Raw genomic sequence first — 27,270 nt, forward strand, 5'->3', positions numbered from 1 at the left:
TCGTGTGGATGTACGGCCACGTCATTGCCGGCCGGCGACCTGCTAACCGTGCTCGGCAGTTCCAGATGGGACTCACGTAAGCGGGGGCCTCAAGGTACAAAGTACCCGGGAACTTATCCCGACGGTCCCATCCTTAGCATCAGGATTGTGGGTGCGTTACTACCCAAGGCCACGTAGAGAGAGTGTAACCGTACTTAAGCGCCTTACACTGCCGGCGACCTTCCCTGCAGTGTACATAGAGGACTCACGCAAGCGGGACGCTTGTCCCGACGGTCCTCCCTGACTGCGGCAACGTGGGTTTGCCAGCCCCCATAGACTCACATAAGCAAGTCCACCCTGCGGGATATAACTTAATAACAAGTATTGCCAGTCTTTGTTTACGGGTGCTTTCCTCGGCGCCAACTTATCGCCATACAGAACCTGGGCACCCCTAGGGCCATAGGGATTGGGATACGCCCAACCAGCGCGCAAGGCACCCAGTGCCAGGTCAATTATGACATTTTCATACCACGCTCCTTGCAAGGAATGAAACATGGTCTATAGAACGTATTTAACCCTTTCGCTTCGAGCGCCGCTTATAGGCGGCATCCACGAGATGACCTGTGGGTACGAGCGCCGCATATAGGCAGTGACCACGCGACGACTCCCGAGTCCGACACCCCATATATCCGGCATCCAAATGATGCATATACAAGTGCTATCTGTAGTCAATAATATATTTTTTCGTTATCAGCAGAACATTTGCTGTTGATTTTATTGACATATTGGATTAATCATTTCTCAAAGTTACTCATTGTTGAAACAACATCAAAACGTTTTACGCAATATATTTCAAACATCCAAACGATCATATACTGTTTCATCTTAAAAAATCTATTAAATCCATTGACAGTGAAACGATATTTCATATACGGTTCTTGCAACAATTATTGTTATTTAAGACTTAGAAAAACATATATACAGCAACCACGCACACTGTGTGTATTTCTGGCGCGCGTTTCCGTTCAGTGACAGTATTTCGGCGAACTGGACTGCCGAAGCGAAAGGGTTGTTTTACGAAAACAATTCAATTTCGAGAAAACAGTGAGACACTCTTCTTCATAATTCTTTTTTCGTTTCTTCGTAAGTCTTTTGTTATTAATAAGGTACTTAGTATGTGTCGTTGTTTGTCTGTGAACTTAGGGTTGAATCAAGGCAATGCGTCGGGTTTCATTCACTTCGTGAACTTCATCCCGAAAGAATAAAGAATATTGTTTTTTATAAAGAGTTTATATCAAAGAATTCTGTTAAATGTGATTTCATTATTATTTGACGATACTGTGACATTTGATGTTTAGCATTTGCGTTTCTGAATACATTTTTTACGCGTCTAAATCAATGCTACTAATTTCTATTAGTTAGATATTACATCTATGGACGAGAAGGGACTGTCACTTCATGGAGATTATCACCATGAAATATGAAACTGACTTTCTCAAGATCTGAAAAATAGATTTCAAGGACAGCGATAATGACGGTATTGCCTCGACACGAGAGGACGATTTATGAAATTTGGCAAAGGTTGTACCATTGAAACTCCTTCCATCGAGGCAGTGTAGAAACCGAAGAAATTGCAAGTGAAACTGTTGATGCTCCTTATCATGATTATCAATAACAGTTTCTGTAAAGGTACGGATGCTTCGTACCAATTGGTGTGGTATCTGTGAATTTGTAATAGTAATGTAAGGTAGTAATTTAAAAAATTTGTTATATTGTTTCGTTGTTGTTAATTGAATTTTTTTAATATTTTTGAAGCTCACATGATTGTAACAATGCTATCAGCGGCATCTGAAGTAAGGTGCACCATATAATTGAAGAGGACCATGCATATTAGCATGCAGCTGAGAGAAACTAGGTGGATAATCGTTTCTTCGATATTTCTGTATAGAAATGCTGATTGAGTTAACTGAAAAACGTGTTTCTTTTGTAGGAAAAAAGTAGTTTCGTATATATAATATAATCGAATAAGAAAACAGTGATAATAAATGTTTTAAATACACTTTTTTTATAGACACTTTTCAAAAATTTCATTCAATTTTCAAATATCTTATCTTCTATTAATGAGTAGTAAGAACAGTATGTTACTCACGAGAAACAAATTAATGCTCAGATATATGATAACGAATATAAGGTAAGTACCATAAGAAAACATGTATTTGTCTCGTAAATTGTATGCGTACCTTTAGTAACAGATAAAAACGATTAGACAGAAAACTGTAAGTATAAGAATCGTGACTAGACATATGAAGGTAGGAAAATACTAACTCCATTGCTCTCCTGTGTGCATTTATCACGTTCTCTACGTTTCTTTTGCTATTTCTGTTCAAATATTTTCGTGAGACGTGTGATTGAATACAATCTTCAAAAACTGCTTTCTTAATGTGATAACTGCAAATTATGAACGATAACTTATCTTGAGCAGATGATCGAGCTTATAAAAAATAAAAGAAATACAACATAAATATCAAAAATATAATGCACATTGTAGAACTTAGAGAATAATGCAAATCTCAGTTTTTCATTTTCAGTTTTTCGTAATAATTTCAATTTGCTTAAACATCTGTAGCCTAGTAATACGAATACCGGTAATGATTGAACATAGTTTTCTTTTTAATCGGATTTACTAAAAAGTAAACTGTAATTTATATTTTTTCTCTTTGATAATTAATTTCTTAATTTTACCTCACGACCGCAAATAAACTGCTAGCGTGTTGGAACCACGTTACCATTAAAGTCTCTATTCCGGCTAGTATAGTAGCATCCAGGATTAACAAGAAATACTGATGCAACGTAATGAAAAAGGAATATTTCTTCTCATCGACGAAGTATTCCATCATCATTGGAAATTTATACTGGCAAGTTATGTTCGTGGATACAATTATACACAGAATATAGCTAAACATGTGGCATATTATTGGGATAAATGTTCCTAGATATATTATTGCTGTAACAAATTTGCAATCGAGTAGAGTTACACATTATTTTGTGTTTTATCTTTTCGTATTAATTTCTTACCAATTAATACCACTGAATAACGTTTTCCTAATGCAGCGTATTTCTTTAGAATCTTAAGAGGCTCGCCATGGTTCATCTTCCAGTCGTATTTCACTTGTTCCATTAATTCCATAACCTGGATTTTATAATTGTGCTCGCATTATATTTACCGATCGTTAGTTCATGTTTGTCCAACACTAGTTTAACAGATTCGTTACCAACATTAATTTAACAGGTTCGTTATCAACACTACCAACTCTACAGGTTTCTTTTTTTTTTTAAATCGCACTGATCAGCTGTATTTTTTCTAGATTTCTCAATTTCATTAGTAAGATACGCGATTAATGTTGAATTCTTCAAAAGCAAACAATTTACTTCCTTAAGTATATGTTTGACCCGACTCTGCTTCATTTTTATTTATAGAGTCGCCTTAAATTAATCGTGTATTCTAAAAGAATTCTAAAAATCAAGCAGAGTTACATTGGATACATTATACAAATATTTGACGCTAATCTTCCTGAAAATTGTTGGTATATTACAAGAAGAATATATCGTATTATTAACTAAGTCTATTGTACGAAAATACGAGAAATTAAAAATAATACTTTGTGAACTACAATTCTTGAGACTCACTACGTTTATTTGATACCAGAACATGTTGTATCTAAGTACCACGTACAAGCACGTTATGATAGGGTACAGTCTGTTCGATAGGACATATAGAGTAAATTCTGCGGTTTTGAGAACAAACAGCTGAAAATAACGAAAGTTACACATAAACATTGCAGTTTCTCTTTTAAATAAAAATTTCATGAAATAAAATATAATTATTATTTAAACGTTTATGTTGTTCAATAAATTTACGGAAAATAGTGTTTATTAATTAAAAAAATATATATATAATAATAAATAAAATATAAAATTTATAAAATTTAGAAATTTATAGAATCTATTTCTTAATTTATGGAAACTTTCTAACACGCTGTAGTCCAGTTAAAAGATATCACAGAATCTCTTCCATTTAAACAAGATAACAACGAGTCACAAGTTACTTTCATCGGTTTAGCTTAAGAATTTCCATTAGAATTTGTCCCATTATTCCATGACAAGATTTATAAAAAATACAGCCAGTATTCAATGCATTATATAAATTAAAAAATAGGAATTAAATCTTTAAACTTTAATCATACATTAATTAGCTGATACTCAGATACCTTAAATTTCAAATCACTGTTACACAGAAAAGTAGAAACGACGTAACAGGAATTATACCTGGGGAATTACAACAGAGAGAAAAATAAAGCAGATGATATTATTATGAAGCCATCTAAACTTCGTATTGTTGTACGGCCACAGTCCTACCCACGATAGCAGTAAAATGCTACGTTTATAAAGGGCTGCCGGTTCAACCATCGTGTGCAAGGATTGAAACACTATTGACTATATTTGCACCCCATTTCAATCTTCCTACAAATTTTCGCAAATATTATGAAACTTTGTCCTCTTGCAGTCAAATGAGTGGCATAATCTACAATTTAAAGATTAATTATTCATACTTAAACGCTGTGCTATCGATCGATTCGATACCCCTCTGCGACTATGTAAAGTGCATTATTAAGGAAATTATACGTTACTGAAAAGAGGAAGTTTCATAATTTTCTTTTATGTTTCTCACGAGCTTTTGTCACAGGGGTCTGCGTTAGAAATATACCCGAGATGTTTTCAGTGTCTTTTAGCTGGTCGAAGAGAAAAGGAGTAGGAATCACTTTTCTATGGTGTTTGTTATTGGATACGCTTCAATTAGGAAGGATCAGAAAGGAATTATATTCGTTGACATAAACAAATAGTACGATACTTTTCGTTTATTTGTTTATTCTCATTTTTCATTGAGATATATATTTTGAGATATATATTTATAATAATTTTCTTCCTGCTTTTTGGCATTATCGTTTGCTGTTCTTAGTTTTTTTCGACTGGCTTTTGGTGTTAATATTTGCTGCATCTATTTCTGTTTATTGCCTTTTATTGATGTTTTATTATTCCGTTCTATTCGATTGAAAAATGAGAATGTGCACCAAATGTGAGTATCGCTACTAACTAAATTATACGTCGTAAAAAAAGAAATATGTGAAGCTTCCTTCTGAAAAATTTTGTTCTTTATATCGTAATTTAGTCTGAGATGAAAATATTTCTCGAGCACGTTCAGTCTGTTTTCTTTGTTGTGTGTTAAGCGTCCAAAACATTTCTTTCAAGAAATATTTCTATCCTTTTGTAGCAACATATCATTATTTTATACATCATTTTAAATTTGAAGGTCTTCCTTTTCCATATAACACTTCAATTTCTTTTTTTTTTTTTACTTTTACATGCAGAAACTGCATTTTTTTAAGGATTCAGAAATATGATATGTTAAGTATCAGACATTTTATGTGTTACAACGTAGCAGAACTTGCTTTGTGCGTCAGTGAGTATTTTCACAGAAATATGTCATTGAAGTGATAGAATACTTTGGATTAAATTTGCTCGTCACAGTGCGAAGTTAAGTAAATCCTTTGTTTCGAAAATATACGTAAACAGATAATATAAGGATAAGGAAGGATCTAATTATAAATTCAGGAACATGTGCAATTTTCCACAACAAATTTAATTGTTCAATTAAAAGTTATTTACGATGAATTATTTAATTTAACATTCATTTTAATACAATTATTTCAACACAATTTTCGGCTATACGCTACTTCGTCGTTGATAAAGTCCCACTACTGTATCGATGATATCATCATAAAATACGATATCGATGCTTTTAAGAACTAAAAGTGTAAGTAAACCATAAACCACGTTGCATTCAAACAACAAGAGAGCATTATTTAAAAAATAGCATACCAATAGAAAACTATTCAGTGTTCCATCATAAAAACCAGAGATACTGAATAAGAATGGTTTGCTGCTTCTCAACATGATATTCAAAATCAATTTTTGAGTTGTTAAAGAAGTTTCATACCAGTTGGTGTGAAATCTAGAAACATTAAAAAAGTATGTAGCATTTAAAGTTTTTTCTAAATTTAGTTATTAAATTCGTTAGCAAAAAATGAAATGCTTACATTGCTGTATGAAGATTGTTGGAATAATCCAATAATTGTTGACACATATTACTTATGTGGAACATAAACGTTAATTGGCAAATAATAAATAAACAATAGGTAATTGACCCCTCCTCGATTTCGGATAAAGGAAGCAAGGACTGCGATAACTGGGAAATAAGTAAAACGATATCGGATCCTGGTATTCCATATTTTAATGGTACAAGAATATTCTTATTATTGAAATTGGATTAATAGTAAAAAATATAGAATTTCTACTAGAAATTTACGAAGTTGTGTAGCTTCAGAGACCATGGAAAATTAACGAAAGATTGTTGTGTAAAAGATAGAAGTTTATGCACTACTTACACAAAATAAATTAATTCCTAGGGAAATGATACTACACAGAAGGATTACGCCATATGTTAATACGTTATTATTCTGCAATTCTTGAAAAAATCTATGAGAACGGAACTAATTAATAAGCTGGTCTTACAATAATGGTACAAATGAGTATAAAGCCATACTGACTGTATTGCTCTACTCTGAGCGAATACGACTTTTGCTATGTCCTCTTTAGTTCTACGATCGAAATGATTTTTTGCGTTCTCGAGAGTGGCTTTTCTTACGTAATAACTGAAAATTTAAATAATATAAACAGCATTTAAAACACGTAAGAAATATAAATAATGTATAATGTGCATATTCTTGTATATATAACTTATAGAACAGATTACATCGTAAATTAATGTAAAATAGAAAATTAGTAAAGCGGTGATAATATTTTAAAAATCTTATTGTAAATCAGTTAAAAAATATTTTCTTTCATATTAATATATGTGTTCTGTTACTTCCAAATAAAACACTGATCACTACTGATGTGTCGAGCAACCTCAAACAGGTAAACAGTGCACTGGACAGTTAATTATTGTTCGTTATACCTCGTAATTTTGCACAAGCTAACAGCATGTTGTAGCCACATAATTGTTAAGGACTCTGATGCCAGAAAAACAGTTATAGAAATCATTGTCGATAAGTACGAATGTAAAACTGTGAGTAAAAAGCATTTCTCTTCGAGCATTAGATATTCCGTTGCTATGCAAAATTTTGTGAAACAAATTTGGTTCAATGACATACTTCCATCTTGAATACAGATTAACAGGGGGTACAGTATTACGAAGATTAATGATAAATATACAATTACTGTAACATATACATAAAATTATAAAGTTTGCGATATATTATTTCATACGTTCAATTCTTTAACGTTTTTAAATACGTTAATTCGTTATGGTCAACAATTTATCAAAATATGTTTCTTACATGAAAGTTGTATCCCGTAACGTCTTCCTATAAAAGCATGATCCTTCATAATTTGAAGTACTTCGCCATTTTCCGTTTCCAGGTCTTCTTTTATTTTATCCATAATTTTCTTGGCCTATATTTACGTTCGTTTTTGCAAAATGTTCTTTAAATTATAATTTAATTGTATTTTTGAAAACTCACTCTAGGAAGTTGGTACCAATTTATATTGTACCTTACGAAGTAGCCAAAGTTCATAATTAGCGTCGACACATTCTTCAACATGAATTCCCTAGTCTTGAAAACAAAACACTGAAAATAGTGTAGCTCTATGTAACAAGAATGGAAATTTTGTACAATAGAAGATTCAACAACAAGTGTACATATACGATAAATAGCGGAGTTCTCGCATCAAATTCAACTCTATCTAATTCGTAATTATTGATCGAAAAGAAAATTTGATTGTCGTCGTGTATATATTTTTTTATTGAGCATTTGAAATCTCGATGGAGATTTATAGAGTTTCAAAATACAAGTAATGTATTATTATATTCTATATTAAAGGAAAAAAAAAATAGAAATAAACTTATTCATAATGTAATTAGTTAGTATACAGGGTGGTTGGTAACTGGTGATACAAGCGGAGAGGGGGTGATTCTACGTGAAAAAAGAAGTCGAAAATATACAATAAAAATTTTTCGTTTGAGGCTTTGTTTTCGAGAAAATCGACTTCGCATTTCGCTCGGTACGCGTGCGGCACGTTATAACGGATCTCGTCTCGATGGAAAAATTAAAAAAAAAAAAAAAATTAAAAGAAAAATTTTTATTCTATATTTTCGACTTCTTTTTTCGCATAGAATCACCCCCTTTTCGCTTGTACCACCGGTTACCAACCACCCTTTATATTCTCGCCATTGTATCTAACTCAAGGAAATATGAAAGTTAAACGAAAGTTAAATTACATAAGAGAATAATTACAGCACCTGGGCCATTAGAAAAAGAAAGAAATTGAAGCTGATGAAACTGTTTTGTAAAACTTTAAATCTTTTGTTGTGATACGGCCAAAGTCCTAGTCCTCTTAAGAGAGTTTTGCTGAGACTATAGTACGCCAGTGTTTCGACCATCGTGTACAATGGTTCAAGAACTACTGATCATTTACATCTTCGATTTTATTTATTTCCACCTCTCTTAAAAATTTTCCAGCAAAATATTGCAAAAATTTCTTGACTCTCAGCGAAATGAACCCCATGAACTATAATTTCAGAATTATTTATTCATATCTCAAACGATCGATTTTCTTCCGTCACTCAACTACGTATAGGTCTTAAATATTTAATAAGTTATCATATAAGATAATTATAGGTCAGGGAAAGGGGGAAATGAGTAGTATCCTTCGTGACAATTTTCTTCTTCTCATATTTTTTTACTTCCTTCGATCTGCGATAAAAATATTTCTTTACCATCGTCAGTCTATTTTCTTCGCTCGAAGTGAAAGCACATCAAAATATTTGCATTTCAACATAGATCATTTGCATCTGATGCGTACGGAGAACCCGCGTGCATATATTTTCTGATATAATCTGTTTTTTTTTTTTTGCGTTTTCTAGCATTGAAACCGGGAATTTAAATGGATTTGGAAATTTTAAAGAAACATCTGCCGCTTATAACGTAAAGAATATCTGTCAACGATAATTGCAAGATTGAAGTAAACAAATATGTAACCTTTATCATTGCTACTTTCTCAAACATTAATATATTGAAAATAGGTAAGTGGAACAATTTCTTCTACAAGCGAACCAAGACATAATCCTGCATTTTATTCAACACTGTATAACACAGAATACACATCTCTTCTAGCGTTTAGATTAACGCATTATTGAATAGATTACCATGAAATAAGACACGGTCATTCTTGCTAACTAAAACACATATAAAAATCTATTTACTTGTTTACCGCGGACAAAATTTTACGATGCTAATGAATTTCTTACCGAGGAAAATCCTTCCATGCATGCAGAGAAAACACCAAACATATTGAAAGAAAGAGGAAATGAATATTTTAACATCATAAACAGGATTATTTTTTGCACGTGCAACGGTGCCTCGTACCATTCTACATTATATCTAGAAATGTAATTTATTAATACGTCAGTAATATACAGGGTGGCGCGTTAGTCGTAGTAGAATCGTGCGGGCGCAGATTCTACGTGAAAAAATAAGTCGAAAATAAGTAGGATACAATTTTCTCATATCACGCTTCGTTTCTGGGAAAATCGAGTTTGAAAATTTATCAAGTATATTTTAACTTGGCTAAAGACTGACTATGTATGAGCAAACACAATCAACAGGAGGTTATTATACATACGGAAATAAGTAAAAAAACGTGAAGTGAAAATTTTCCATTGAAGGATTCATTTTCAAGAAGATAGAACTTAAACGAGGATTAATTGAAAACGAATGGTTTTGTGTGCATGCGTGTAAGCATAATATATCTTCAAATTTATTTTTCTCGAACAAGCACGAAATATCTTATGACAAAATTTTATTCCACATCTTATTTAAATGTAATTGTTTTTTTAATTTAATTAATTTAAACCTGTCGATCATTTACTCTTGTTCAATCCGGAATTAGCCGAATGTAAAATATTCGAGTGTATTTGTCAAATTTCCAAAGTCGATTTTCTCAAAAACAAGGCCTCAAATAAAAAAATGTTACATGAAAGATTTTTCTTCTTTCTTCACGTAAAATTAGCTTAAATTGAAATATTGCGTAATTTTTAGAAAAATTACTTTTTTACTACGTGAAATTAATATTCACGGTGTGTAATCAATTTTTACAATTACTTTTAGGTAGTGTATAGATTATAAATCCTATAGATTAAAACATTGCTCGGTAAAAAAAAAGTAGAATTTTAGCGGTGTGTAAAGGTTGTAACATCTTGTCATTGTACGCTTATAAAATGTAAAATATGATATAATAAAAAATATATACGTACAACTCTACGAAAACATTGTTGTAAGCATCCAGCATCGTTTGAGTCGTATAATTCACGCGAAATAAGCAAACGATTTCGATCATGGAAATTATTACGTATAGAAGTATATAGTTAATCCTGTGAAGCAGATACGATTGAAAACACTGAAAATACGTACGTTTAATCAGTAATTATATTTCGAACATTGTTTTTAAATTATTCCTTCGAATTCTTACTTACTAGAAACAGTGAAATCCCTAGAATTAACACTCCGAACCCGCATAGAAGAAAACTTAACACCATGTAGGTTTGTTTCAAGTACATGAGAACTCTTCAATGATTACGATAAACAACGTTAAACAAAGAAGATTATATAAATGCAATTATTATGGAATAAAAAATCGATATAACAGTACAATAGTGCAACTGCTTCGATACCTACTTTATACACTTCACATGTAAGTGTATCGAACTTTTTAAACTCTCTGTCATCTTGAAAGTTTTGCTGGAGGTAGAATCGTGCAAAGAATTGTAGATAAATGCTTCTTTTATACGATTACTGTAAATTATAAAATTAGCCTAAATTGAAGCATTGCGTAATTTTTAGAAAAATTACTTTTTTACTACGTGAAATTAACCTTCACGGTGTGTAATTAATTATTGTACAAAATTGATGTTTGAATATTTATCATCGATCTATAATCAAATGCTCTGATATCTTTCATCGCGATAATCGATCAAATTCTTGATAATTTTTAATTTTTTTGATTCCTATAATAAATATTATGTATCTTCTCCTAACTCAAAGAATCCCACCAGTAGATTACCTAGCAATTTCAAAAAGACTACGCAGGTGTTGAAATGTCATAGTGCTAACACTTTCCGCTGCTATAGATGTTGCATTTGCTAGAAACATTACAGTGCAGAAAATGCAGTAGGAAATATAGCGTAAACATTCTTGATTGACGATGGCTTGCATCCAAATTGGTAGCGAATGCAAATCTGGTACGATTAATAATTCGGTAAAATTAATAGCATAAAAAACCGTTCCAATCATCATCGTTGAGTACATAAAAACTGGAAAATATTACTTCCGTATAATACTATAGTAAATTAGTGAAATCCACGGAATTATGATAATCGTTTCTTACGACAAAAATATCCCGAATGGCGAATCCCTTCTTTTGCATGTTTTGTTAATATATTAAATTCTTCTAAATTTCGTACAGTCCTCCAATCCTCTTGCACGGTGTCCATAATCTTCTTAATCTGCGTGTACGATAAACTTCTAGATAATTACAGTTGGATGACATCAAAGCTAGTATGATATTCATAGTTAATCTCTTCGAAGATTAATTTATTAAAGACAGAATTAAAAAATAGTTAATCTGTTCGAGGATTAATTTATTAAAGACAGAATTACAAAATTATTTCTCAATCCTATTTATTCGACATATGTTTATAGAAGATAACTAATATCGGAAAATATTTCGAAATACTTGAGAAAAATGATGTTTCTTTTATACACATCTAATATTCAAGTATCCATCGAAAGGTTAGAAGTTACAACAACATTTATATACGCTATCATATGCAGAAGAGTTTAATTAAGATTTAGAAACTTACGAGATCTTGCTTGTGCCATAACGTGCTATATAAGAAACAAAAACTCAACGATATGACTACGTCAAGCAGATCATGCGAAAACAATGACGATGTAAAACTGGTATTAATATAGATTAACAGCTGGAAACAAATGAAAATTAGAAAGTGTATTCTATTTTCAAGGTTTAATGCGATTACGAGGTAACCGCAGCGAGATTTATATAGCGAAAATTATATAGTCCATACCTGCAAAATACAATTATTGAAAAAACCACTGGCGCAAATGATTCTATGCACTCTGGTGAATTTTGTATGTTTGTACGGCCACAGTCCAGTTATAAGTAAATGAATCGTACTATATCTATAATAATCTTTCTTGATATCGTCCGTCTGCGACAGTTCAAGTACATTTAACTTTGAAGTTACCATCCTACGCGTTCTCTCCCCTCTGTTTATTTTTAAGTTGAAAATTGTCAGTGTTCTCTCGCTATAATTTCTTCGATAATTCTCCCTCACAAAGGGGTGGGAATGATTGACGGACACCGTAATTTAAGTACGATCGATAAACAAAGGGTAAGTAATATCAGAGGAGAATTGTCTCAGTTCCTCGCGTCTTAGTATGAATAAATTATGCTTTAATACGCCCTACAGCGTTTCCCCACTAAATTTTTCACGTATATCTCGATATTCATGGTCTTTATTTTTTATTTTTCTTTTGCAGGGAAGAAATGCTGGTGCCGCTGACAAGGAAGGGGATGTTTCTTCTTCATTCGACGATAAGAACTGGAAGGGTACACATAGATTTTCAGCGAGAGTATAACGTTCTAGCACTTTAGTAGAGATGCAAGTTATAATAGAAACAAATTTGTTACCATGTGCAATTAATTTTCATTTACTTTGTAAGATAATAAGTTAACTAAATATGTAATATGGAGTGGGATTAAATTTAGCCAATGAATTTCACGCAAATAGGATAAGAAAAGACCAGAAGTGAAAAAAAATTGTCAAATTAATATTTCGCGGTTAGCCAGTAATTTTCAGCCAACACGTAAAAAGTGACGCGTATACGATCGGTGCAACAGTGTCAAAATAAAACTGTCGCTGCCATACAACTTTGGAAATCATGTGATTACTATGACTATTTCGTGCTAATGCACCACGAACGTGAGTATTTTTGCAATACTTAATATATCGTTACTATGAAATATATATACGAAGGTATATTTGCTTTTCGTTCAAGATGCCAAATAGTTACCTTTTCATCGATTTTGATGCGCTTGCATTATATTGTCAAGATCATCATTTTGGACAACATTCTCCTATACATATATAGGATGGTGAGCTTTAATTTTCGAGTTATACCCAAAAATATGTTCTATGTTATCATTTTGAAAACATATTTCATTTCATAAATAAGTAGAATTTTTCAATAAATATACCAAATAAATATTTTAGCCTATAGTCGACGATATATGTATTACACACTGCGTCAAATATTAATGTTACTAATTTTTTCTTAATTTTATCGTATTTTTCTCTATGTATTATTGAGTTGGCAACTAAGTGATTGCGGATTTTGTCATTAGGTGGTATTGACAAAATTAGTTGCCAACCCAATAGATATTTTATAACATTCGTTAGCAGAGGAAATAATACATGTTCACGATACCTTTAGGTTGCTTTAGGTTTCGTTCAACGGGTAATTTATTCTCTCTTCTAAGACGATCAACGTTACTTACCTGAAACAAATAAAATAATCACATTTTTACATGACGCTCGTTTAATGCATAACGTAAGTTAACATAAAAAAAGAGAATGTTACGTCTCTGTCTTTTGTGCATACTGCAATGAAATTAAGATAATAAAATGAATTACTACTATTATTTTTTTACCGAACCACCTCAAACAGCGCGACCACGTGATAAGTAAACACGACTACTTTTATTTCGGATCATAATGTGGTCGTTGTTCCTAAAAAAAGAGATATGCCTCGAACGATGTAATGTCAGAGTATATTTTATTGGCGGTAATATACTTTGTAGTTATATAGAAATTTGCAGACGATTCGCAAATACCCATACCCGGAGGTTTTATTATACGCAGGAAATAGCCAGCGGCATTCCGATAAGTAAACGATGACTGCAACGATATGAAATTGCTGATTTCAATGAATTAAATGAAAATTTCTATTTATAGGCAAGTATATGTACATATTATTATTTTAAAAGGATGATTTTTGAACGAGACAATATTTGCAGTTACTCTGCGATTTTTCACAATACATTTTACACGATATTTAGGATAGATGGAATAATAGATTATTAATGGACAGTAATACATAAATTTAGTCAATATACTCAAGACTATTCAACAATCAATAACTCAACGTTATTTTGTAAAATAATGAAAGGAAAAGCAAGGAAAGAAACAATATCACAGCAATACGTGGCTCGTATAAATAATTCTATTATTAAAAAGGTACCAAGAAAGAAGGACAAAAATATAAAAGAGATAAAGAAGTGTTTCGTTGAAAACTCGAAACAGAATTTCTTACATGTCAATATTATACACAGGAGTTTTTCCTTCTCCGCGTATTTAAAAACTATTTGTCGTCCATTCTCGCTACTTTTAAAGATCGCCAGTTGTCTCGAAGGATTTCTGCGATGCCCTTTATCTATAAATTCGAAGTTGTTGAATTAAAAGGAACCTTGAATCTTAAAAAAGGAAATGTAAAAGTATCTAAATTAATAAAATAAAGACACATACTGGACACGTTATAGATGAGACCATCATCACCGCGCCAAAAACTCTTTTCATTTTCGTTAGTCACGAATTATCGTACGGCCAGAGTCTGTAGCGGGGATTTTGCGGATCGTCCATTGTTACAGGAAGGCTAAAACTCGTCTATGACGGTGGATTTGCAACAAGTTTCTCCTATCCCCTCTCTATCTCGTGTATTAACTCGGCAACATTTTTTTTGCTCGATGCGTTTGAAAAGTTAACGAACCTTAATGTAACTTAATGCAACTAGTAAACAAAACGAAGGAGATTTAATGACGTCAATTTCCCTTTCGTGTCCGTCTGTTTCACGCATGATCGTCCCCACTGCGCTATACTTGCCCATTCCTGATTCACTGTGCAACAAGTTGTTCCCTATCCTCACCAGTGATGCATAGAGCTTGTGTGTGCGAGTCTGTTCTCGAAGAGGACATAGCTGAGAATCCATGGCTGATAATCAAACTAATGGAACGTTAAGCCACGTTAATGTTTTAGAAATTTCGACGCGAATGCAACAGGTTGCAATAAAAGGCAAGTGTACTTTTGGTTACAATAATTGACAAAATCATTAATAACTGCTCGCATCGCTTGACATTTTTAGAAGGCACGTTGATATCTGTCTACCAATGCTGGAAAAGCACAAAAATAAAAATAAAATAGTTCTGTCCATAGTATTGCTTAAATAATTGTACCGACGCGATGTACAGCATGCATTGACAGCGGTGAATATATTGAAAGAGAAGTTCATCTTAAAAGTGTCAATGCAATCAACGTAGCTAGAAAATGTGGATTTTACGAAAGATTTCGTACAAGTCCAATTTTCTCAGATTAATAAAAAATTAAGATTTACGAACCATGGTGTGATTGTTTGACATTGGACAGTGTCATATAATGTAGAAACGCGAAGCGTTGTTTGTTTCTACTGATCTGTTTTAAAGAGTTTCAGAAGAACGTGCCATATACTGTCCACGCTGTTGCTTGGCGTTTATTGCTGTTGGAAAATGTCTTTCCAGGGCGGAAACTTTGCGCGTAGCCTGCCATAGTACGAGATTGTGTGTTTTTTTTTTTTAGTGTTATTTTACATTTTTTATTTAGTGTTTTTTTTAGTTATGGAACTATACAACCAGAAGGAAAGTAGTTTTGTTTATGATAATTAAGCTATGTTACACTAAATACTGAAACACGTTCCTTTTGTACACGTAAATTCTTTCTTGTACATGGTATCCCGCAGTATCGGAGAATTCAGAATTGGATTAGATTTGGGTCATAGTTTATTTTTTAGCCGGTAAGTTAGCTCATCAAAATAAGTGGGAAAAATGCAAATGTTTTTGTTTATTGACTTGCAAATTTATGCAATGGAATATGTAGAACATGATCTCGACGTTGACCGCGGCTAGAAAGGGGAAAAGGGGGAGAGGATTAATGAATTCTTAAAGATTCGCAAATTAAAAATATTAATTATTACAATCTCTAATATTTGATTACGTTTTGATGGAAATTAAATTTTAACTATATTGACACACTTCGTGTATGTAATCTTAAATTCCATTTACATAACAGAAGGAGACTCAAATATTAAAATGAGTCGTAACAAAAATGGTTAATGATCAATGATCAATAATTAAATTAATATAATCTATTGAAAAGTGGAGCATGAACACAAAGTACAATTTCTATAAAAGCAAGAGGGGAAACAAAGAATGTGTCTTCAAAAACGAGAAGCATTAGCGTGACAGGGGCATGTCGATTTCCTACGAAAGAGTAAAAATGTGCCTTATGGGAGAACTATGACAGGGGAATGAAAAATCAATATGCCTTCCTGACATAGCGGATAAGAATTTCGACCACTATCACGGAGTATAAATAGTTCCATATGTATCTTCATTAATTAAATTGGATGAAATCGATTTTGTGCAAACATAAAATTTGTGCATTAAATTAATAGATAATTATTACATGATATTTGTATATGTACATATAAATACAGTATTTCTAACGAATTACAAAGTATTTAATAGAATATTGTGTTACCTCCGTTTCTGGCAAAATAACTTTTCAAATGATTAATATGATGTTTATTCGCAGATTTGTTTGGATGTCCTTCAAAAATCCATATTTTCCACCGTTTGTGGAAAAACTTCCAATTAGTTCGAAGAGATCATCTGTTTGTTTGCCCATAATTGGATGAGTCTAAATGGAATTGTTTACGGATATTCACGAGCGTAAGTAAATATCTATTATCCCTATAATTAATAAATGCAACCTAATACCGTAGAGATATTTTAAAATCCATAAAGAAGGGGAAAAATATAAAAGAAAATTTACAACAACTTTTTTAATTTCCAAAAATACAGTTATAAACAATAATATGTCGAGAATAATTTCACATATTGTGCAAACAACATCAATGATACGTAACAGGCTGTTAAATGTCAACGTTATTAGGGCAAACATCATTTATGTCCCGTTCCATCTTTTATCAGCTTTTTCAAGAACGTTAGTTCTTTAGGGAATAGAAGAACCTGACATACGAAAACGTTGTGTTCGTGATCTGTAATGTGAGAAAAAAATTTTACAAAGATCTACTTTCTGCATTTATACTCTGACACTAGTTCAATCAATAGAGCTATTAGGATGGATTTGATTTGATGTAACGAGAGCTTTTACATAAATCACTGTCAAATGTCATAATTAAATGAATACTTGGGGCTGTGCTTCCTGAGAAGTTTGTGCTAAGTTCGTGCAAATTCGATATAGCAAATACGACTATCTTCTTGACATGTTTCTTTAAATATTTCCCCTAAGAACGCATTTCTATACAAAAAGCCAGATATATTTTCTGTTCATTTCGTAAAAATAATTGGTACGTTGCAAAATAGTAAAAAAACGAAGAAAGAGCATGTGTATTTGTGCGTGCCCGAAAGTCATAGGACATATCAACCTTTGTTTGTGATAATCTGAATTTGGATTCTCAGTCTAAATTTAGAGTGGAAGAAATACTAGGGGCTCCTTGTCAGAATATACCTTCCAATTTTCTACACGATGTACAGTATATTTTTTACAGTAACCAGCTTTCGAATTTCGAGCTTATTAACTCGGAACTTTTTCATCGGATTTCAATGTTCAATGTTTCATAGCATTAATTCACCGGGCTTCCCACCATGCACGCAAAATTTTTCTTAAATGTTGAAAACTACGAAAATTTTGAATTTAATTATATCGCGGGAATTTTAGAAAATTGTGGAAGTTGCAAAAATTAAGACGTCGATATTTTTTTGATTGATAGCTCATGATAGCTGACATGGCAAAGTATATGTAACAAATTTGGGTCCAGTGGCAAAACTTTCATTTAGCAGTCATAGGATAGAAAACTGTTACAACCTGTCGTAATTAACAAGCTGATTGTGTGAGACGCAATCGGTTGACCTGATTTTGCACACATATTATACTTAGACTGATGATCCCAAATCCAGATTATCATGAATGAAGGTTGATTTGTTCATCAAAGGATGAATTTTGGGCGCGTGATAATACACATGCTGTGTTACTTACTATTTTGCAACGTACATATTAAAAAAGAAAAGAACAAATAGAGACGACAAAAACGCGTATCTAGAAGACATATTTTAAGAAACGTATCGAGAAGGTGGTCATGTTAGGTACACCGAACTTCCATCGAACTTAGCAGAAAATTTCCAGGAGGCGCAACTACTAATTTTCCATAATATTTGACAGCGATTTATGCAGAAATTTTCGTTTGATTAGATCAAATTCATTCCAATAGCTCCATTGATTGGACTATACTGTGACAGAAGCAAATCGTGTTACCGCGGTTAGACCCTGTAACGATGAAACGAAGAGTTTGCCCTTGGAATACGAGCAACCCTTTACACTTCGTGTGAGTACCATTAAATACAATCTTTGAGCTTTCACAGGGATTTTGTACCAATGAGAATTGTATCTAAAATTTATACGAAAATTCATGTCGTTTTTCTGTATATATCCTTCCTTTTCATAAAAGAGAAGTATTTTTTTAAATAAGTAAATAAGAAACGTTAGACAATTTTGTCTGTTTCTAATTTCTTTTGCCTTAGTCATCTCCAAAAAAGTATGAATTTGTATAAATATGCACAACATAATTATCGTTATTACTATTATGGAAATAAGTTTAATAATATTCTGATCCGATAATTGGAATACTTACGCATCGTAAAAAACACCTAAACTGTGATCGATTAGTCTTTGGCCAAAGTACATTGCTAATGCAGCGTGAGAAATAAAAGATAACAAAAGGAAGAGTATTATCATTAATATTCGTCCCTCGTCGTTCGTTTGCACCGATTGATAGAACTAATTCAATAATTTTGTAAATTTCATTACTTGGACTTCCAAATTACTTACGGTATCTTACATCTTATTTATGATTAATGGAAAATAAGAAAGCTTCTTTCTTTTTTAAGGGAGGATAATATTAGAAATAATGTAAAAATTATTCAGCACGCGATAATTATTATCCCCTTAAATATACTACTTACTTTGTGAAATATTCAAGTTTTAAAAATCAATTTACAAAAATTTGTTTTTTGTCATCGTACGTGGTGTATGTAGTAATGGCATTCTCAGTTGCAAAATGAAATTCATTTGCATAAGTTTGATTGATATATTTAGAGAGAGAGAGAGAGAAAGAGAAAGAGAGAGAGAGAGAGAGAGAGAGAGGAGAGAGAAAAACTCCACTTATATATTTGTATATAAACCAAATAATTATTAACACGCAATGAAAAAATTAATATTCATGTCATTGACATAAACATTCAATGTTACTCACGCTCACCAACACCATGGTTGCTCCAATGATACCAAAACACACTAGAATGACGTAATGTATTTCAAATAGGTCCCATATGACCTGCATATATCTTAAAAGATTTAAAATAGGCTAGATCCAATTCTTGGTAGATATAATAAGAAATTATCGTAGGTATCTACTAACTTCATCGCTTTTATGTGAACACGCACGGCCAATATTATTTTCGTGTAAACGTTACTATTTTTTTCGCATCCAGAAATTTCCTTATTATATTCGTTGGCAGCGTACCTCAAGTGATAGCTACACCAAAATGGAGTATTCATAAACATTGATATCACTCATTGATTTTCTTTTATCAAGTTTCTTAGTAATGCTATAACTGTATACTTATAACATAGTGCTACATTAAAAACATCAAAGTGACATAAAAATTGTATAACAGTCTTTTTATAATTTTAAAATTAATTAATTTTATAATTACATGCTTACGGCGAAAATTATTTTTTCCCAGGGTTATCACTTGTTGAAAATATTACTTGAAATTTTAAATTAACTCTAAAGAATTAAGAAATATGCTAAATTAATTAAAAAAAAAATATGTGAAATTCTTTAAAATATTCAGTTCCGTTGGGAAGAATTAAAATTGTACTATTAGATTTAAGATTTCCACCAAGTTGTTAATGATTCCATCGTGCATGGTTAGAAGGTTAATAGCAGCAAGGTTCATAATTCCAATTGTCTTATTTTATTAATGATCATTAACGTTAATATAAAATATATCCAATTTTCAAATTAAACCGTATCGTAAATAGTATTCGGTATGTGCAGTGTACATATAGCGTTAATTTTTGATATTATTCATAGAAAATGCTGAAAAACATTCAATCGACTTAATTATTTTATGTCCAACATACATACATAATCCCACTGAAAATCCTTCACATAATAAAATATAGATATGAAATAAAATGTACATATCTATAATGTAATATATAAAATGTAAACAATTACTCGCTGTAACGTGAACATTATATATAGCATAGTGAGGTAATAGTATAAAACAGATTTACATACATCTACTGATTAATTTTATTTTTACCTTGTAATTTTGAACAATCCACATATGTGTTCTGACAAAACCATAAAACTTATTTCCAAAGCTGTCAAGATTATAACATTCAGCAATACATTCAAGGAGATCAGATAGAGAGTAGGATAACTTATAGCTTTTCCTAATGCTTTCAAAGCAAACGGTCGTTGCCAGAATCTAGTATAATTTTCTTCCGGCATTTGAAGAACAGGCAGTATCTGATACATGAAAATCGCGACAATGCTAGTGGAACATATGACAACTGAAATTCATACATATTTATACACCGCAAAATTGATACAAGAAATGAAAATCTTTGTTTTGGTATGAATTTCATACTCATCAGCGATATCAATATAGTATGCACCAACTCTGCATATTTCTGAAGAATTTCGATGCTCGGTTTATCGTGTTTCAAGCATTTCCAGTCGAATTCGATCGCTGTGTACAAAGTATGTACCTAACAATACGATAATGAATGTTAATTTTTATTAATGTTGAATGGTAATTGTTAAAAGCAAAATAATAATAAAAATTGTAAATTTTCTAAATAACAAATTTAACGTTGCAAACGGAAACTTACGGCAGCCATATGTCTATGATGAAAGAAGTATTTGGAAACTATCATCAGATTCTGTACGAAAATGGACAGAACATTCGCCGCGCAATGGATGTCGCATTCAAACGTATAAAACCATGTTGTCTAAAAATATACGCGTGCTTGAGAAAATTAGAATTTTCGTATGCGATGCTTGAAGAAGTACACTGTTCCGTTTAAGTGAATATTTCAGATCAATACGCGATATAGCACTCTCGTGGATTACATCGGTGTAACGTAGAATTACAATTCCACAATTAAAGACACAACTGACGAATTTAATTAAATATCAATTCGGCCCCCTCGCTGCAGCTTTAAAACTATTAATCCTAACAGATTACCAAGTGATCTCAGATTTCAATCTATTTTCAACTGCCAGAAATATGCAGACACATTTCACAAAATTAATTTCGACGTTTATGGAAACGTAATTATATATGCGGAAATGGATTCACGATATTATAACAATTTCAGTGTTTCACGCGTCCATTCACACCGACGTGAAAAATTTCCACTGAAAGCTCGAGTAGTGTTTCTCGTCCACGATAAATTTACCGCCGTTACAAATTCGATCTTTTATATATTCACATATTCTTCGAACACTTTCACATCAAATGCTTTCGCATGGTTCAATGAAATTCGCTGAACTATACATTGACTCGCAACACAAATTGGTCTCGTTTTCGTCGAATCTCCCTTGTTCTGACGCCCTTCCAACACAGGACAAAGTTATTTTGAGTCGTGACACTTTTGAAATATATATGCGATGTGTTATTACCTAATGAAATAGAACAACATAATTTTCGCGAAAGTTCATTCAAACACTTTCACTGCGATGATCACTGCTGATTACCGTCACTATTAATAAAATAAGAGAATCGACAAATTTCGTCTAACGTAAATGACCAGATAACAACGACATAAAATCGAGTAGTAATAGAATCATAATAAAATTATAATAACATTATAGCTTGTTACATCGAATCATTTGAATGTACAGTATACGCAGTAAAATTGTAAAGTGTAAAACGTAAAATCTGCGTCGTGTGAACGTGTAAACTAGTAGTGTAAAAGATGTAAAAGAGTTATTATTAAGATTACCTCGAGCAGTAGATAACCGATGTAAACCGTATAAAAGAAAGTGATTCGAAATAGACGAAACTTCGAATTTGGAGTTGGCCAGAGTCCTAAAACCAGCAGAAGCTTCTTCATGAACGAGTAGTCGGATCTCCTGACGTACGTCATTCTCCTACGAAGTCTGAAGCACGAGTGTGTTTCGATTCATCGGTTGCCAGGTATACAATCCCCCCTTCCTGAACTTATGGCAAGATACGGAGAAGGAGATGGTAAAATATCAAGAGAGAAGAGGGGAAAATATCGAGAGAAGTGGCAAAAATGATTGACAGCAGGGGCAATTTGCAAGGATCGATAGTTGCATCGGTTTCTTGTGTAGCGAGGGTGAAAAAAGAAATTCAACCGAAGGTAAAAGAAATATATCTAGGGGTGAAATTATAATTACTATCGCGCCAAGTGTCTCGACATCACTTCCTATTTTCTGAAATTCACACAAATGCAAATTCTTTATATTTTTCAACTACCTTCGCTCGTTGTTTGTTGTACACCTACTTGTGCACAGTGATTCGCGAAAATATTTCGACATTTATCATAGAAAACTTTTGTGTGTTCTGTGCGTTAGAACCTTTTTCTACGGTATGTCAAATGTTTTCAGATTTTGAGAAATCGATTGTGAGATGAGACAGTTGGTTTTTGATAGGATAATTGTGAAATTTGAGCGGTAGTATTGAGCAAAAGTTGTTGCAGAATTGTAAATCGTGTTTCTAAGGAGAAGAATCAGATGCAGATTTTATACGATTAGTTGAAGGTGAAAGTACCTCGTTTGAAGTGTCTATAAAATTCTTTTATATTTTTATGTATTTCATTTATAAAATTTAGTAGATAAAATAATTCTCTGCCTAGATTCCATTATCTTTAGATATATCCCCAAAAATATAAATATGCATAATCAAACATAGTTAAATAAAAAGTAATTGTTAGTGTTAAATCTGCCACTGATCTTTATAATCGTGGAGTTTATACGAAAGAATTATTCTACAGAATTATCTTCTTGTATCATAGTACTCGTTGTATTATAGGAAAAGAAATATATCAAAATATGTTAAATAATATTATTCAGTGATTTTGGTATAAATTCGATAAAAGAAGAGGAAGGATAAGAGGATGAGTACTCCTTAGAAAAAAGTTCCTTTTGTGTGTCAGAAGATATCGATTTGTCGTGAAGGGGTGCGAATGTATGTTAAGGGGAAAGTACGGTATGCAAAGGAAAATCGATACAAGGACTCTCGTGAAAAAATAAACGTTTCATAAACGAGGGTCTTGACCTTACTCAAACAAAAGAGAAGAGATGCTGTTTTTATACTCGCATAAAATATTACTATGAAATTGAAATTAAAGAATTCTTTTTCGTGTTACGCATTAGAAAAAGGAAGAATATAAGTTGCAGTTTAATAATTGAAATATTGTTTATTCAATTAAATTTGTGAACTCGTCGACTAATATAGAAATTTCTTATTTCGTTATTTGCATGGAATGAAACACCATAAGATAATTGACGCTTAAATTTGCAAGCTAGAAAAGAGTTGTCGATCTTAATGAGGAATGTAAAATTACCCAAAGTTAATGACAATAAAAATAGATATAAAATTTAACAAATTATAGATACCCTGAAGAAACCTTCTATCGATGGGGTATAGAAACCAAGAATTATTTTTAAGTCGATTGTAGTTTCTATCATCAAGAAAAGATATAGTTTTTGTATCCACACGGGAGCTTCATACCATTTCGCGCTGTATCTGTAAATATGCGAAACACAATCTGTAATTCTATATAAAGTTAGTAAAATCTTTCGTAAGAATTCGCGAAAGACGTCACTTAATGTTTATTCTAATTCGTTATTAGAACTATCACTTTACAGTTATGACAATTCTGACACTCTTAGGAAACTAAAAAATTACTTATTTAAATTTCTTTAATAGTAATTAAATCAAAATATTTCTGTCATGTATTTTATTTTTAGATTTTTTTTCTTATTATATCATCACCTTTCTCTTTGTTAAATAACTTAAAGAAAATCATGTAAACATGCAAATTACAACATGTGAAAATACAAATAATTTGTATTGTAAGTAAAAACCAGAAAAGTGAAGTACTCACGCGTAAAAGAAAATAGCAGCATGGTGATCTCGAACATTTTGTGAGGTGAGGTTACAAAAGTACAATATGCCGAAATGAAGGATAATTACTAATGAGATTAACAGAGCTTTCTTTATATTAAACGCGAGAAATATCAGTTCGTACACCTGTTATTGAAACAAACTAATTCGATTGTCGTTTTGGAAATTTACTACTTAATTGACTCTATCCATTCCTTCCCTCCAAGTGTTTTCTAATACTCATCTTTATTTTTTATGAAGACCAACAGTTACTCACGTAAATGAGATGAACAATAAGAGAAACCATGCCGAGAAAAAGCATAATTGTGTAAGTCGTCAAGAAAGTGCTCGTTAAGCCTTTAAAAAACCTTTAACAACATAAAAAATCATATATACTCTATATATTTTGAAGCAACATACAGAATGTATTTATATTTTCTTCTTCTTTATTCTTTTAATGCAAACACGTTTGAAATATTTTCTTTACCCCTCGTATAATTAGAAGAAAATATTTAATACTACTGTAGCAGTATAAAGGAATCAAATCAAGGGACATGATATTTTACTAAATGCAAAAAAATAAATGGGTTCTTCAGATGGTAATCTACAGTTCTATAGGAATGTGTAGTTATATTGTAACGGCGCATCTTTTGCTTAATGGCGATTAGAAATTTTAGAATAGAAATATTTATTTCGTGAAATGTTTATAGTTATAATAATTTTATGCAATTGCCATAATTATCTCTTACACTTAGCTGACGTAACGGTAACTATGAAATAAACAATCGTTCTCCTTCACACTGAATATATCGCCTATTTATCAATGCAGTTTTATACCTGCTAATACGTATAAATATCATTCAACGATTAAAAATTATAGATACTAACGTGAGACATCGCTTGTGTGTGTTCACAGCGTTTACAATTCTTAAGAAAATCACGATGTTTTTACGTATGGGAGACATTTGATATTTGTCACAATCTAACGCATGCTCAATTTTATTACTGAAATATGAAAAATATCTTAATGAATATTACAATTTAAAGGAATGATAATATATATATATTTTTTTTTTGAAAATCAAATTCGAGTAAGAAATAGTAAAAAATACTTTTAAAAATTTGCTAAATGTTATAATTACAAAATGTAAAATATTCAATTACAATTAAAAGTCATTAGTACTAATGTTATAATTAATATAGGCAGAATAAAGAAATCATAGCTAATATTTCTTACCCTGCAATTGTAAACATCCCAACAAGGTGTTGACAGAGTATCATATAAGTCGTTTCAGTGGTTGTCATCACTATTGCTCCCAAAATATTAACAATAATCAAAGAAAATAATGCAAAATAAGACGAGTTGTTATATCGTATGATAATAAATGTCATATTGGCCAAGTGGGTTGATCGAGATTCGTTTACAGGTATCATGATATCGATAATGACTGGCAGCAATTGAGATACGGCAAACAGAATCGAAGTCATGATAATTATTACTGAAATTATGAAGATGACCATAACATAAATACTAAATTGTTCAGAATCATTAAAATAACTAGTCATCGGCTGACTTCAGCTTAAGAGTAATATATTGTAATTTAAAAATAAGCATGCAGAAAGTGGAGAAATATTTATATATAGAACACATCACATTGTTTCGAAATTAACACAGATATTCTAAGTGGCTTTAAATGATACTTTTTGTTGATGATGAAGAACTATTCAAATAGAAGAATAACGTTAAATAGAAACAACGCTGCTAAGAATTGCCAAATAAATATGAAAATTATTGTACGGCCATCCTTTTTGAGGGGTGATAGGCTTAGCTGGGTTAAAAATTGTTCATTAATACGTTAAAAAAGTGCAGAAATCATATAACAAAAGATCGTGGATAAATAACAATGGAAGCGAATAAATTACTGATTTTCGAGTGTTTTAAATTTTGACAGTTCTCCATTCGTAAAATAAATTTACTTGTGGCAACTATCGTAATGAGCTTTCCAGTAGACGTACGACTCTGTAACACATCCAATTCGTTCTCGTTGTGTTGTATATCGTTCCAATCATGTTTGACGAGTTCAAACAATGTCTTCATCTGCATTTGGAAACAAAAATCCTTATTTCACTACATTGTCTACAAACAATCACACGTTAGTATATAGAACTCACTTTTTTGCTCTGACAGCAAAACGTGCAGTATTTTAGTATGTACATTGTTGTTATTATCACGTAGGCAGAATAGGAAATGAAGTCGTCAATATTGTACACCGAGATGAAAATATTCGTTAGCTGAAATAGTTTGTTACCTATTTATAGTTGAATAACACCTACACTGGCTCGCGAAAATATTCCATGATAGATTGAACTTGCAACAGAAACCGCAGGAAAACCCACAGTAACAAGCACAAAGAATTGCAAGATTAAAAGAAATACAGGCCATCCTTCTATAATACGCTTAATTCGTGTCGTAATCGAAACCATGTTACAAGGATATCGTGTTATAGGAGGGTTATCGCAATTTTTCCACCGTGTTATATCGAAGTTGTGTTTTCAGCAAACCGTCTTAAAAGAGGATTGAGTATACCTGAATGATCAAACCAACTATGAAGACCGCCAGCATATAGAAGTTAAGAATGATCGTTAATTTGGACTTTTCGTACGGCCACAAGCCAGTCAACAGTAGAAGTTGCTGATTAATGTTATAATATTTGCTCCCAAGAAAGTCCATGCTTCTCAGAAACTAATAGATATTTTTGATGCTTGTGGTGC

The 27,270-nt window shown here is 32.0% G+C and overlaps 4 protein-coding genes across 4 annotated transcripts in view; all 4 read right to left on the reverse strand.

Moving 5' to 3' along the window:
• The window catches only part of LOC100745368 (mannosyl-oligosaccharide alpha-1,2-mannosidase IA-like), a 66,835-nt gene extending 44,307 nt beyond the window's left edge, over nt 1-22,528 (reverse strand). Inside the window, exon 1 of the mRNA XM_012382150.3 lies at nt 22,370-22,528. Coding sequence (XP_012237573.1) covers nt 22,370-22,513 — 144 coding nt within the window. The 5' untranslated portion in view covers nt 22,514-22,528. The remainder of the gene's footprint in view (nt 1-22,369) is intronic.
• LOC112212295 (putative odorant receptor 69a) lies at nt 5,670-6,335 on the reverse strand. Its single transcript, XM_024365675.2, has 3 exons — nt 6,135-6,335; nt 5,917-6,049; nt 5,670-5,843 (listed from the first exon to the last, which is right to left on the reverse strand). The coding sequence occupies exons 1-3, from the start codon at nt 6,197-6,199 to the stop codon at nt 5,793-5,795; spliced, it is 249 nt and encodes an 82-aa protein (XP_024221443.1). The 5' UTR covers nt 6,200-6,335; the 3' UTR covers nt 5,670-5,792.
• Nucleotides 19,495-21,943, reverse strand: LOC112212293. The gene is made up of 4 exons (XM_033319273.1): nt 21,254-21,943; nt 20,680-21,130; nt 19,764-19,880; nt 19,495-19,689 (listed from the first exon to the last, which is right to left on the reverse strand). The coding sequence occupies exons 2-4, from the start codon at nt 20,895-20,897 to the stop codon at nt 19,569-19,571; spliced, it is 456 nt and encodes a 151-aa protein (XP_033175164.1). The 5' UTR covers nt 20,898-21,130; nt 21,254-21,943; the 3' UTR covers nt 19,495-19,568.
• A 1,462-nt stretch (nt 22,529-23,990) lies between the features above and the next one.
• LOC117151324 lies at nt 23,991-27,229 on the reverse strand. The gene is made up of 5 exons (XM_033319282.1): nt 27,086-27,229; nt 26,671-26,790; nt 26,476-26,596; nt 25,736-25,997; nt 23,991-24,138 (listed from the first exon to the last, which is right to left on the reverse strand). Exons 1-5 carry the CDS (start codon nt 27,227-27,229, stop codon nt 23,991-23,993), a joined length of 795 nt encoding a protein of 264 aa, XP_033175173.1.
• Between the last annotated feature and the right edge of the window lie 41 nt (nt 27,230-27,270).

This window comes from Bombus impatiens, unplaced genomic scaffold, assembly GCF_000188095.3.
Source record: "Bombus impatiens unplaced genomic scaffold, BIMP_2.2 scf_0144, whole genome shotgun sequence".
Taxonomy (NCBI): Eukaryota; Metazoa; Arthropoda; class Insecta; order Hymenoptera; family Apidae; genus Bombus; species Bombus impatiens.

Bases quoted from the DNA above. Each gene is read 5' to 3' on its own strand.
- LOC112212295 (XM_024365675.2), bottom strand. From the start codon at position 6,199: ATGTTCCACATAAGTAATATGTGTCAACAATTATTGGATTATTCCAAC. The intron at 6,050-6,134 runs GTAAGCATTTCA...TAATGTTTCTAG, and splicing joins AACAATCTTCATACAGCAAT to ATTTCACACCAACTGGTATG. The intron at 5,844-5,916 runs GTATGCTATTTT...TTACACTTTTAG, and splicing joins CACTGAATAGTTTTCTATTG to TTCTTAAAAGCATCGATATC.
- LOC112212293 (XM_033319273.1), bottom strand. From the start codon at position 20,897: ATGTATCAGATACTGCCTGTTCTTCAAATGCCGGAAGAAAATTATACT. The intron at 19,881-20,679 runs GTAAAAATAAAA...ATTTTGGTGTAG, and splicing joins GGATTGTTCAAAATTACAAG to CTATCACTTGAGGTACGCTG. The intron at 19,690-19,763 runs GTTAGTAGATAC...AAATCTTTTAAG, and splicing joins GTTCACATAAAAGCGATGAA to ATATATGCAGGTCATATGGG.
- LOC117151324 (XM_033319282.1), bottom strand. From the start codon at position 27,229: ATGGACTTTCTTGGGAGCAAATATTATAACATTAATCAGCAACTTCTA. The intron at 25,998-26,475 runs GTAAATTTATTT...TCATAATTTCAG, and splicing joins CATTACGATAGTTGCCACAA to TAATAATTATCATGACTTCG. The intron at 24,139-25,735 runs GTAAGAAATATT...GCATATTTACAG, and splicing joins GGGATGTTTACAATTGCAGG to ATACAGCGCGAAATGGTATG.